Source organism: Mustela lutreola, chromosome 10, assembly GCF_030435805.1.
Source record: "Mustela lutreola isolate mMusLut2 chromosome 10, mMusLut2.pri, whole genome shotgun sequence".
Taxonomy (NCBI): domain Eukaryota; kingdom Metazoa; phylum Chordata; class Mammalia; order Carnivora; family Mustelidae; genus Mustela; species Mustela lutreola.
Window position 1 is genome coordinate 52,004,851 of NC_081299.1, and position 12,023 is coordinate 52,016,873.

Genomic DNA, 12,023 nt, shown 5'->3' on the forward strand with positions numbered 1-12,023 from the left:
GAACCATGAATTTTTATTGGGGGAGCAGCCCTGTGTCTCCTAATGATATGCCCTTGATTTCTTTTGGCTGGCTGATTTAACAATTCCCTGGGTGGGAGGCCCATGTTTTTTGCTTCTAGGAATGCTGTGTTGTATTAAACATCTCCATCATTCTGTGAGCCAGGCTTCCCCGATTGCCCCTCCAACCACATTGCTGATCACAATAATTGTGTCCATGTTGTGTCTTCAGTTAAGCACTTCCAGGTTCCAGTCTTAAAACAGCATCTCTTGCCCCAGGCTGCAGGGGGGGCGCCATCACAGAGCATCACAGTGAAGCTGGTGTGCTACCATCATCCGTCCCCTTTCCCATGCCTACCCCTTGATTTCAGGTCTTTCTTTCAGCATTTATCTTCATGATCTTAAAGAACAAGCTACAGCTTGATATTTCAGTTTTAGTCATTATCTATTAACTGTCCACTATGAAATATGAGCTCTGTCTCACAATCCCCAACACCAGCACCATTACCATACACTTCTCATCCTCTTACTCTTCCATCATAATTGATTATAATTTTGGCGAGATTCACTATTTGCAATATGATGCCGTTGTTAACTACTGTTAAGCCATGCAGCATACTATGTTTATTTTTCCTTTTTTGGACACATTTTTATATTCAATGGGGTAATAATTGTTTGTAGCTTTGCTTATTTAGTTTTATATATGTCTATCACCAGTTCATCCCAATTTCCTGAAAAGCAAAAGTTTCTCTCAGGCCTACATCCACCTAAGAATCTATCAGATGGTGCCTTTTCTCTCAGAGTCTTAAGACTTCTTCCAGTCTTGGATATTTTCCTCTAATCATTTGTTCAGTTTTCTTCCTGGAACATGCCTTGTTATCCTGGAAATTCCCCTTTTCTCTCTTTTTCCTAGATCCCATGTGTTCTTTTTTCTATGTTTACTTCCTGAATAACTGGACTATATCTTCTGATGGTGTCCTTAGGGAGGGTGTGTGGCAGGCTGAGCAATGGCTCCCTGAATGTCTTTGTGGCTTAATCCCCAGAACATAGCAAAAGGGACTTTATAAGTGTGAGTAAGTTAAGGATTTTGTGATGAAATTATCCTGGATTGTCCAAACGTGTCCTGTGGAATCCCAAGGGTCCTTATAAGAGAGGAGATGTAAATGTGGAAGCACAGTGAGACTTGAAAAACACTACACTGCTGGTTTTAAAGATGGGGGAGGGGACCATGAATCAGGGAATGCGAAACATGGAGCTCTAGAAGCTGGAAAAAACATTCTGTCCTAGAATCTTCAGAAAGAATCAGCTCTGCTCACACCTTGACTTCTTCCCAGTAAAACTGATTTTGGACTTCTGGCCTTCCAGACTAAAAGAATAAATATGTATTGTTTTAACCTACCAGGTTTGTGGTAATTTGTTACAGAGGCCATAGGAAACTCACATAGAGTATATGGCAGATAATTTTGAGGCTTTGAATGTCCCAGATGTTCTTCTCTCTCTCTAAATGATAGTTTACCTGAGTATAGAATTCTAAGTAGAAAATAATTTTCCTTCACAATTTTTAAAACATTTCTCCAAGGCCACTTTTTAAAATTTCAGCCATAATAATTATTTTTAATTTCCAGAACTGTTGTTGTCCACTGCCTCTTCCTCCCCTTCCCAAATCCCTGATGTTCTTCTTATTTCAAAAAAGTAATATCTTCACTTATCTCTCTGAATGTATGAATGATAGCATGTGTGTAAGTTTTCTTCTACCTAAATAGTCTATTGTTTACAAGCTGTTTTTTTCTTGTTTATTTTTACCTATTTTAGGTTTAGAACCTTTCTTCAAATGGTGTTCTTTGACTGTCAGCATGTTGTTTTGAAAGTTTATTGAGGTAGAACTCACATATATTAAACTAACTATATTTAAAGTGTGCAGTTTGGGGTACTTGGGTGGCTCAGTTGGTTAAGCGACTGCCTTTGGCTCAGGTCATGATCCTGGAGTCCCGGGATCAAGTCCCACATCAGGCTCCCTGCTCAGCAGGGAGTCTGCTTCTGCCTCTGACCCTCCACTTCTCAAGCTCGCTCTCTCTCTTCTATTCACTCTCTCAAATAAATAAAATCTTTTATAAAATCTAAAATAAAAAATGAAGTGTGCAATTTGATGAGCAAGTGTTCTGAGTGTGTGAGTTGGGGGAGAGGCAGAGAGGGAGAGAAAGAGACTCTTAAGTAGGCTCCACGTGCAGTGTTAGAGCCCAACACGATTCAATCTCAGGACCCTGAGATCATAATCTGAGAGAAATCAAAAGGTGGATGCTGAACTGACTAAGCCATCCAGGCACCCTTCTACGATGAGTTTTAACATATGTATACACCTAGGAAACCATGACCACATTCAAGATAGTAAATATAATATCACTTCCATGCCATGTCCTTATGCATGCTTATCTTCTGTTTTCATTTCTCTGGTCCCAGATAAACAGTAGTCTGCTTTTTGTCCCTATAGATTAGTTTGCACTTTCTAGAATTTTATATAAATGAAATCGTGTAGTATATATTCTTTACAGAAAATCTACTTTTACCCAGTATAGTTATTTTTATAGTCATCCATGTTATTATATGTATTAATAACATTCCTTTTTATTGATGAGTAGTGTTTCATTGTGTGAGCACACTGGAGTTTATCCATGTACCTGTTGGTGGACATTTGGGTTGTTTCCAATTTTTGACCATTACAAATAAAACTGCTTTAAATTTTCTTGAGAAAATTTTTTTTGGAGTAGGGAACTATTTGATCCAGTTGCTTTATTTTATAGAGGAGAAAATTGAGGTTCAGAGAGGTCAAATGACTTGCTCATTTGGCATATAAAATCCATGACAAAGCTTAGATATCTATGCAATTTTCTCAAACACCAATAAATTGTCTTAACTCACTTGACTGTATTATTCATATTGACATGACTTGGATTAATTAATTCAGGAACTATTTACTTAGCATCTATTTATTAATTTAAACTTCTGGGACACCTGGGTGGCTCAGTTGGTTAAGTTTCTGTGTTTGGCTCAGGTCATGATCTCAGAGTCTTGGGAGCCCTGTGTCACTTTGAGCTAACTGCATGGCAGGGATCCTGCTTCTCCCTTTCTCTCTGCTGCTCCCCTGGTTGGGCTCTCTCACTGACTCTCCTTCTCTCTCTCAAATAAATAAATAAATAAAGCTTTTGTTAGTTACAGAGACTAGGGATAGTTAGGGTGCTTCACTCTTATATTGGTTCAGTTTTACTAATTTTAAAATGCTTTTCTGGGGCCATCTGCCTGGGTCAGTTGGTAGAACATGTGATTCTTGATCTCAGGGTCATGAGCCCAACATTGGGCATGGAGCTTACTTTAAAGAAATGAAATAAATGCTTTTCTCTAGTATTTTCTCAGACCTATGCTATGTGAAAATAAGGCTTTTTTTTTTTTTTTTTTTTTTTTTTTTTTTAAATGAGTCTGACTGCGGTGATATTCACAGCAACATTTTAGGAAGGGATTTTATTACCCCTACCTGAGGAGGCTCTGTTAATAGCCTGGAACAAAGACTGTTCTTGATGACCTCTTTCCTTGATTCTTACAATACGTTCCATTCTAAATATTTTGATAAAAAACACATTTTAAGTTTAAAATATGATCATTGTATTAAGAGCACAGGATTGTGTAAGTCCCTAAATTGAGTCAAGTCTGGAAAATATAACCATCATAAATATGTGCTAGTAGAGTACATTAAAGGATAGAAGATCAGTTGTCTGAGTCTGGTTCATGATAGGGCTGAGAACAGACATGTTTGCTGCTGTAGGCTTGAGAGAACTGGAGATGGGGAGACCTAGAATTAAACATTCTCACTGGTTAAGGAGTCAATCCCATTTACAATTTACACCAAAAACCATAAGATACTTAGGAATAAACCTAACCAAAGAGGCAAAGAATCTGTATTCAGAAAACTATAAAGTACTCATGAAAGAAATTGAGGAATATACAAAGAAATGGAAAAATGTTCCATGCTCATGGATTGGAAGAACAAATACTGTCTAAGATACCTAAAGCAATCTACATGTTTAGTGCAATCCCTACCAAAATACCATCCATTTTTTCCCAAAGAAATGGAACAAATAATCCTAAAATTTATATGGAACCAGGAAAGACCTTGAATAGCCAGAGGAATCCTAAAAAAAAAAAAAGCCAAAGTTGGTGGCATTGCAATTCCAGACTTCAAGCTCTATTACAAAGCTGTCATCATCACGAAGGTATGGTACTAGCACAAAAACAGACAAATAGATCAATGGGACAGAATAGAGACCCCAGAAATAGACCCTCAACTCTATGGTCAACTAATCTTTGACAAAGCAGGAAAGAATGCCCCATGGAAAAAAGACAGCCTCTTCAACAAATGGTGTTGGGAAAATCGGACAGCCATATGCAGAAAAATGTAACTGGACCATTTCCTTATACCACACATGAAAATAGACTCAAAATGGATGAAGGACCTCAGTGTGAGAAAGGAATCCATTACAATCCTTGAGGAGAACACAGGCAGCAACTTTTTCGACCTCAGCGGCAGCAACTTCTTCGACCTTAGCCGCAGCAACTTCTTCCTAGAAACATTGCCAAAAGCAAGGGAAGCAAGGGCAAAAATGAACTATTGGGACTTCAACAAGATCAAAAGCTTTTGCACAGCAAAGGAAACAGTCAAGGAAACCAGAAGACAACTGACAGAATGGGAGAAGATATTTGCAAACAACATATCAGATAAAGAGCTAGTATCCAAAATCTATAAAGAACTTATCCAACTCAACACCCAAAGAACAAATAATCCATCAAGAAATGGGCAGAAGACATGAACGGACATTTCTGCAAAGAAGACATCCAGATGGCCAACAGACACATGAAAAAGTGCTCACTATCACTTGGCATCAAGGAAATACAAATCAAAACCACCATGAGATACCACCTCACACCAGTCAGAATGGTTCAAATTAACAAGTCAGGAAGTGATAGATGCTGGCGAGGATGCAGAGAAAGGGGAACCTTCTTACACTGTTGGTGGGAATGCGACTGGTGCAGTCACTCTGGAAAACAGCAATGGAGGCGCCTCAAAAAGTTGAAAATAGAGCTACCCTATGACCCAGCAATCGCACTACTGGGTATTTACCCTAGATACAAATGTAGTGATCTGAAGGGGCACATGCATATGAATGTTTATAGCAGCAATGTCCACAATAGCCAAACTATGGAAAGAAACTAGATGTCCATCAACAGACTAATGGATAAAAAAGATGTGATACACACACACACACACACACACACACACACAGGAATACTATAAAGCCATCAAAAGAAATGAGATCTTGCCATTTGTGACGACATGGATGGAACTAGAGGGTATTATGCTGAGCAAAATAAGTCAATCAGAGAAAGCCAATTATCATATGATCTCCCTGATATAAGCAAGTTAAGAAGCAACGTGGGGGAGTTTGGGGGTAAGAAAGGAATAAATGAAACAAGAAGGGATTGGGAGGGAGACAAACTGTAAGAGACACTTAATCTCACAAAACAAACTGAGGGTGGCCAGGGGGAGGGGGATAGGGAGAGGGTGATTGGGTTATGGACATTGGGGAAGGTATGTGCTATGGTGAGTGCTGTGAAGTGTGTAATCCTGGCGATTCACAGACCTGTACTCTTAGGGCTAATACATTATATGTTAATAAAAAATAAATTATTAAAAAAAATTCTTACTGGGACTGGGTCAAGTATCAGGTAATGGACAGGTGTTCAATCCAGCAGACACAGTCCAGAGCCCAGAGGGTTTGGATGACATTTGTGCTATAACTGATGTGTTAACTGAGAGTTCTCTGAATGAGGTCTTCCAAAAAGAGAAGGAAAAAATTTGTCATTGCTCATCTAATCAGATCTGGGAGCCAGAGTGACCTGATTTTGGTGCAATTGTACCTGTTGTCCAGTGGAAATAGGCCCAGAGAAGAAAAATATATCTAATGACTTTAAAAAATAAATCCTCTAAGACTATCCAATGCCCTTTATTCATGTTCTTTGTTCATTACAACTCCTTTTATTTTATTTGCTCCATGTGAAAGTATTTGTATGGACATATGTTTTGATTGGTCTTGGGTAAATACCTCAAAGTGGAATAGCTGGATCATGTGATAGATATAGTTTTGCTTTTAACTATAAAACTGTTTTCCCAGGGTGCCTGGGTGGCTCAGTGGGTTAAGCCTCTGCCTTCGGCTCAGGTCACGATCTCAGGGTCCTGGGATCGAGGCCTGCATCGGGCTCTCTGCTCAGCAGGGAGCCTGCTTCCCTTTCTCTCTATGCCTGCCTCTCTGCCTACTTGTGATCTCCCTCGTAAAACAAAACCACCAACTCTTTTCCCAGGTGACCATACTGTTTTTCATTTCCATCTGCAATGTATGAAAGCTCTACTTGTTTCATATCTTTGACAGCACTTGATGTGGTTCATCTTTCGAACTTTAGCTATGCTAATAAGTATGTAGTAATATCTCATTATGGTTTGAGTTACATTTCCTTGATTATTAGTGATGAAAACATTTTAATGTATTTCTTTGCCATCTGTATTTTTACTTCAGTGGTGTTTGTTCAAATATTTTGCTCATTTTTTTTTAAAGATTTTATTTATTTATTTGACAGAGAGAAATCACAAGCAGATGGAGAGGCAGGCAGAGAGAGAGAGAGAGAGGGAAGCAGGCTCCCTGCTGAGCAGAGAGCCCGATGTGGGACTCGATCCCAGGACCCTGAGATCATGACCTGAGCCAAAGGCTGTGGCTTAACCCACTGAGCCACCCAGGCACCCAATATTTTGCTCATTTAAACAGTTAGATTTTTGTCTTATCATTGAGTAGTGAGAGTTCTTTGTATATGCTAGATGCAAGTCTTTAACTGGACATACATATTTTGCAAATATTTTACCTCAATGGCTTACTTTTTATTTTCATAAAAGTTTCTTTTGAAAAGCAAAAGGTTTTAACTTTGAAGAATTCCAACTTATCAATTTTTTCTTTTGTAGTGCGTGGCTTTTGTCTGTTGTTTAAGAAATCTTCGGCAAACCCAAGATCACTAAGATTTTCTCCTATGTTTTCTTTCAGAAGTTTAATAAACTATAGCATCTTGGTATTGGTTTTACTAAAAAAACCCTACTGTTCTTGAATTTCTTGTTTGTGAACTTTGATGATGATACTAGATATAGAAGCTGTTACACACACACACACACACACACACACACACGGCAGCAGAGAGATACAGCATGGACAAGGAGGGCACATGGACTACAACAGGGAAGCCAATTTGTCTTTTGAATCATCTTTTTTGCCTACTATGCAAATGGACCTGTGAAGCTAATGGAACAAAATATATGAAATCAAGATTGTACTAGAAGTCCAGGCTGTATGATCACCCAGTTTATGCCTCTCTTGCACACCATAAGGTTGAGGTTTGAAGAAAAAAAGAATAACAAGTCACAATTTGTTGAATAGGTGCCATGCCAAACACTGTGTTGATAACTTTATTCTAGGTGTAATGTATATTATTTTATACTTAAAATGACTTCATATGTTGGTTCTATTATTATCTCTTTTTTCTTTTTCCATGAGAAGATTATATCATAAAGAAGTAAAATAACTTACTGAAGTCATCTAGTCATGTCTATCTAATGGTAGAGCCCATGTTCTTAATCACCAATAATTATAGCTAATGAATATTGGCTGCTTACTGTGTGATAGATACTGTGCTATACCCTTTACAAGTATTAACTAATTAAAAAAAAATTTTAGAGTATTAAGTAAGTTAATCTTCAGAACAAAACTAGATGGTAGGTAGGACTATAATGCCTTTTTTATAGATGAGGAAACTGACATGCTAGACTCCAGTTCTCACTTCTACTAAGAGGAAAGTCAGGATTTGAATCCCTGTGATCTGGCTCTTGAGTCTTCACTTGTAACCATTATGCTACTCCATTTCTCCAAGAAGAATAATTGATGGCTGAATTTGTTGGGTAAATCAAGCAAATGCCCCAAATGAATCTCCCTCCCCAAAAACTTTTCCAGATGTAAGATGGTTTCTTTTACACCCCTCTTGGCACCAGCTCTCAGTGACTTGTCCTCTCTTGTTCCTTCCTCACCTTCCCACCATGGCTTACCCTGACTATGCCTTCTAAGTGTCTATGGTAATAATAAACAGAGCCATGAGTGTGCTAGTGGGAGAGGCCAGGGGCGATGTCTGTCTCCCTCAGCAGCAAGAGCCTCAGGAAGTACCATAGAGCTTGAGCTAGGACCCTCTAAAGAGATTGACTCCTCTTGTAGTCTTTAATCCATTTGTTTCCACTTCTGGTTTGGTTAAGGGAGAGGAGAGGGCCATTGAAGACCCAGAAGAGGAACCTATGGATTGCCTGCAGTTTTTTGAACATCCCACTACTTGAGTACTATGCAGAGAGAGATGTGACTTAGGCTTGACTCCTACATTTTTGCCTTAATTCTTGTGACGCTGGGCATTTTAAAAAAGATTTTATTTATTTATTTGAGAGAGAGAGAATGAGAGAGAGAGCATGAGAGGGGAGAGATTCAGAGGGAGAAGCAGACTCCCCACTGAGCAGGGACCTTGATCCTGGGACTCTGGGATCATGACGAGCCAAAGGCAGTCATTCAGCCAACTGAGCCACCCAGGCTCCCTTTGGGCAAGTTTCTTAATCTCATTTCACTTTAGTTTCTTTGTTTGTAAAAGATAGAGATAAGACTGGCTTCATAGGAATTTTCATGGTCTAAGTAAACTGTTATATGTAAATAATATAATAATAATATAATAACATCTAACATTAAGTGCCCTGTGTGAGATACTCATAACAGTACTTTTTGTAAGTTAACTCACTTAAAGTTCATGAGAGTATGGAACAGGTAATATTATTATTATCGCTGTTTTACAGATGAAAGACCAAAGCACAGAGGGACTAAGGTATTCGTCCACAGTCACTCAGCAGAGATCAGAAAAACTGCAGCTTGAGCCTCAGAAGCCTGATGCTAAGTACTGGTATTTACTGAACTTGTGTAAGTATTTCCTTTGTCCTTTAAAAAAACCAAACAAAACAAGAAGAACCTTTTCTAACCTGTTCTTTGGGAACTACTGTGTTATAGCCAAACTTCAAACCATCTCAGATGCCAGGGTAAGTGGTTACCCAGGTCTGGACTGGTTGATGTAGGATCCAGACTTGGCTCTGACCAGCTGCGTGACCTTGGGCAAGAAGGTTCCACCTCCCTGAGTGCCGTGTTTCTCTCTTATAAAATGTTGAGGGGGGTATACTAGTTAATTTCCAAGGCCTGTTCTAGCTGTCACATTCCTCACGTCTATGATTCTGTGATTAAGTTCCTGGAAGGTTTAAGTACTGATAAAAGTGCCATTAAGTTCTGTATACTCAGCACTGGCAGCAGTCTGTTACCTAAGATACCTGGGACAAGCAGTTTGGGGTGGGGTGGAGGTGGGGGCAGGGTGAGTGGACAGGAAAGGCTCCTTGTCTGGCAACCGTGTGTTGTACTGTAGACCATGGGAGACTGTCCCCAAAGTGCAGTGTCACGGAGTTTCCTCTGATTCCAGACCATAGTATATTGAGACTGACCATCAAAGACAATTTCCTAACAAGAGAACCTTGTGCAGTAAGTTCCTCAGGCAAGTGACCAGATATTTGAGACAGGATTGAATAGGTCTCCGGCAGAGAAACTTGGAGGACAGACCTATTTGGGTAATGAACTGGTTGACCCAGGGCCTCTCTGTCTATCATTCCTTGACCTCAGGTCAGAGTGATAGGAAAGAGGAAAGCTACCAAGGCAGCTGGGGATTCTCTTGCCCTGAAGTCTTGGAGTTGAATAAGTGACTGTTTGTCCTACATGGGTTAGTCATTCACCTGCCTGAAGGCAGAAGGCTACAAGTCTAGGGTCTATGACCTACTGGACATATTTTGGCCACGAGGTCCTTGCCTCCATATGGTGACTGCTTATTATAAAATCCTAAACTGGCTTCTTCAACATGATTGCTGCATCAATGATGACCACCGCCACTGAGCCAGTGCTTGTCCTATGCTAGGTGCTGGCCAAGAACTTTTAGCTCCATCATGATAAAGGCACTGAGTCTTAGCTTGGCCACCCATTGTCTGTTCCACTGCTGGGAAGTCTGGTACTGTCTGCATTTCAGTTTCCAAAACTGTAATCTAGTACAGAGAGGCATCAAAAGTTGTCATGACTTAAAAAAAAAAAAAAGTCAGTAGAAGACCTATGAGCACACACACACAAAGCACCAGGCAAACAGGAAGTATTCAATAAGTGAGTATCATAGACTGGGTTTTTGGTATTCCTCTAAGGCAACACGGACCACTGTCCCTGTGACTCTAGCATCCTTAGAGCCCAAAGCAGGGCCTGGAGCACAGCAGGTACTCACTACTTTATATGAGCAAGTGGCCTCCCCACAGGGAAAGTCAAACAGCCATGAGTTTTTTTTATGTCTCCCAAAATTCGTAACACCTAAGCTGGAGACACAGACAAAACATACTGTTAGTAGGAGGCTTGAATGATCCCCTTGGCCCATAGTAGAGCGGCTGGACCAAAAAATAAATAAATAAAACTTAAAAAAAAAAAAAAAAATATATATATATCCCACACACACACAAAGGTACAGATGGCCCAAATAACATAGATGTAAAGAAGATCAAATTGAGATAGTCAGCTATCTCCACATTCTGAAGTTAGAAAAACACCTTCTTTAAGAGGTCACGAGACATTGACAAAAACTGACCACAGCAAAATCCTCAACACATCTCCAAAAAGAAGTGGTGCAGATGACATTGATTTCAATACAACGAAAGTAGAAATTAAAGACAGAATGGGGGGGGGGAGACAAAATGGGAAGACATAAATCACTAGGGTTAGGGGGAAATCAAAAGGGAAACTGGTATCATAATCAATGTTCTTCCACCCAGAAGCACACAGCTAGCAGTGGCAGAGCTGAGACCGCTAGAATCTGGCTCTCCTGACAGAGCCATTCAGCCACGGACTGCTTTGCCTCTCAGGACAAGTCTCCCCGAGCCTCGGCTTCCCCATCTGTCAAATGGCCTCTAGGGCCCCAGGTCCGGCTGTGGGTTTGAAGCACGGTGGGGGAAGGGGTGGGTTTGCGAGAGGCGCTGGAGCGACGCGGTTCTGGAAAGTCAGGGAGGGTGCGGGTGTCGAGAGATGGCAGCAGAGGGCGCTGGGTCGCCGGCCTGAGCCCGCGTCTGCCATTGGTCGGGCTCGGGCGCTGGGCTGGAGAGTTGGTGGAAAGTGACAAGTTGAGCGAGGCTGAGAGCCAGAGAGCGAGCGTGCAGAGCGGGAGGAGCTCCCGCAGCCGCCACCGAGAGAGTCCCGGGACAGGAGCCCCCGGGCGTAGGGCGCACTCCTCTCCGAGTCCGGGCGGGAGGGACCGGCCTTCCGCGAGCGCGACCCCGACAGCCCGGGACTGACCGGCCGGCGGAGGCGAGGCTGCAGCTGCAGGGCTAAGGAGGGACCCCCGCGCGTACGGGGTCCAGAGGCGGCCGGGCGGAGCGAGGGAGCAGGTTAGAGGGACAAAGAACTTTGCAGACGCCCCCGGCATCCTGCGGGGAGAGCGGCCGGAACGAGGTGGCCAGGACACCGGGCAGAGCCCGTGGATGTTCTACGCGCGGCCTGGGAGCCGTCGCCGCCGCCGCCGCCGCGAGAGGAGGAATGCACCGACCGCGCCGCCGCGGGGCGCGCCCGCCGCTCCTGGCGCTGCTGGCCGGGCTGCTGCTGGCTGCGCGCGGGGCCGCTGCCCAAGGTAAGAGGCGCATCCGCCGGCTCCGGGGCCCGCGCGGCCCCCGGGGACCCTCCCGTCCGCCGCCCGGCGCTGGGCAGCAGGGCAGCACCGCGCCCGCCGAGGGGGACGGGGCGGCCGGAGACCTCGTCGGGGGTCCTGCAAACGCAACTCTGGGCGCCGGGAAGGCGGGCGAAGAT

At 42.4% G+C, this 12,023-nt stretch overlaps 1 protein-coding gene across 1 annotated transcript in view; it reads left to right on the plus strand.

Annotated features, from left to right (window-relative positions):
* The first annotated feature begins 11,242 nt into the window (after positions 1–11,242).
* The window catches only part of ROR1 (receptor tyrosine kinase like orphan receptor 1), a 410,104-nt gene continuing 409,323 nt past the window's right edge, over positions 11,243–12,023 (plus strand). The window contains exon 1 of the mRNA XM_059135253.1: positions 11,243–11,847. Within this exon, the coding sequence (XP_058991236.1) occupies positions 11,757–11,847 (91 nt within the window). The 5' untranslated portion in view covers positions 11,243–11,756. The remainder of the gene's footprint in view (positions 11,848–12,023) is intronic.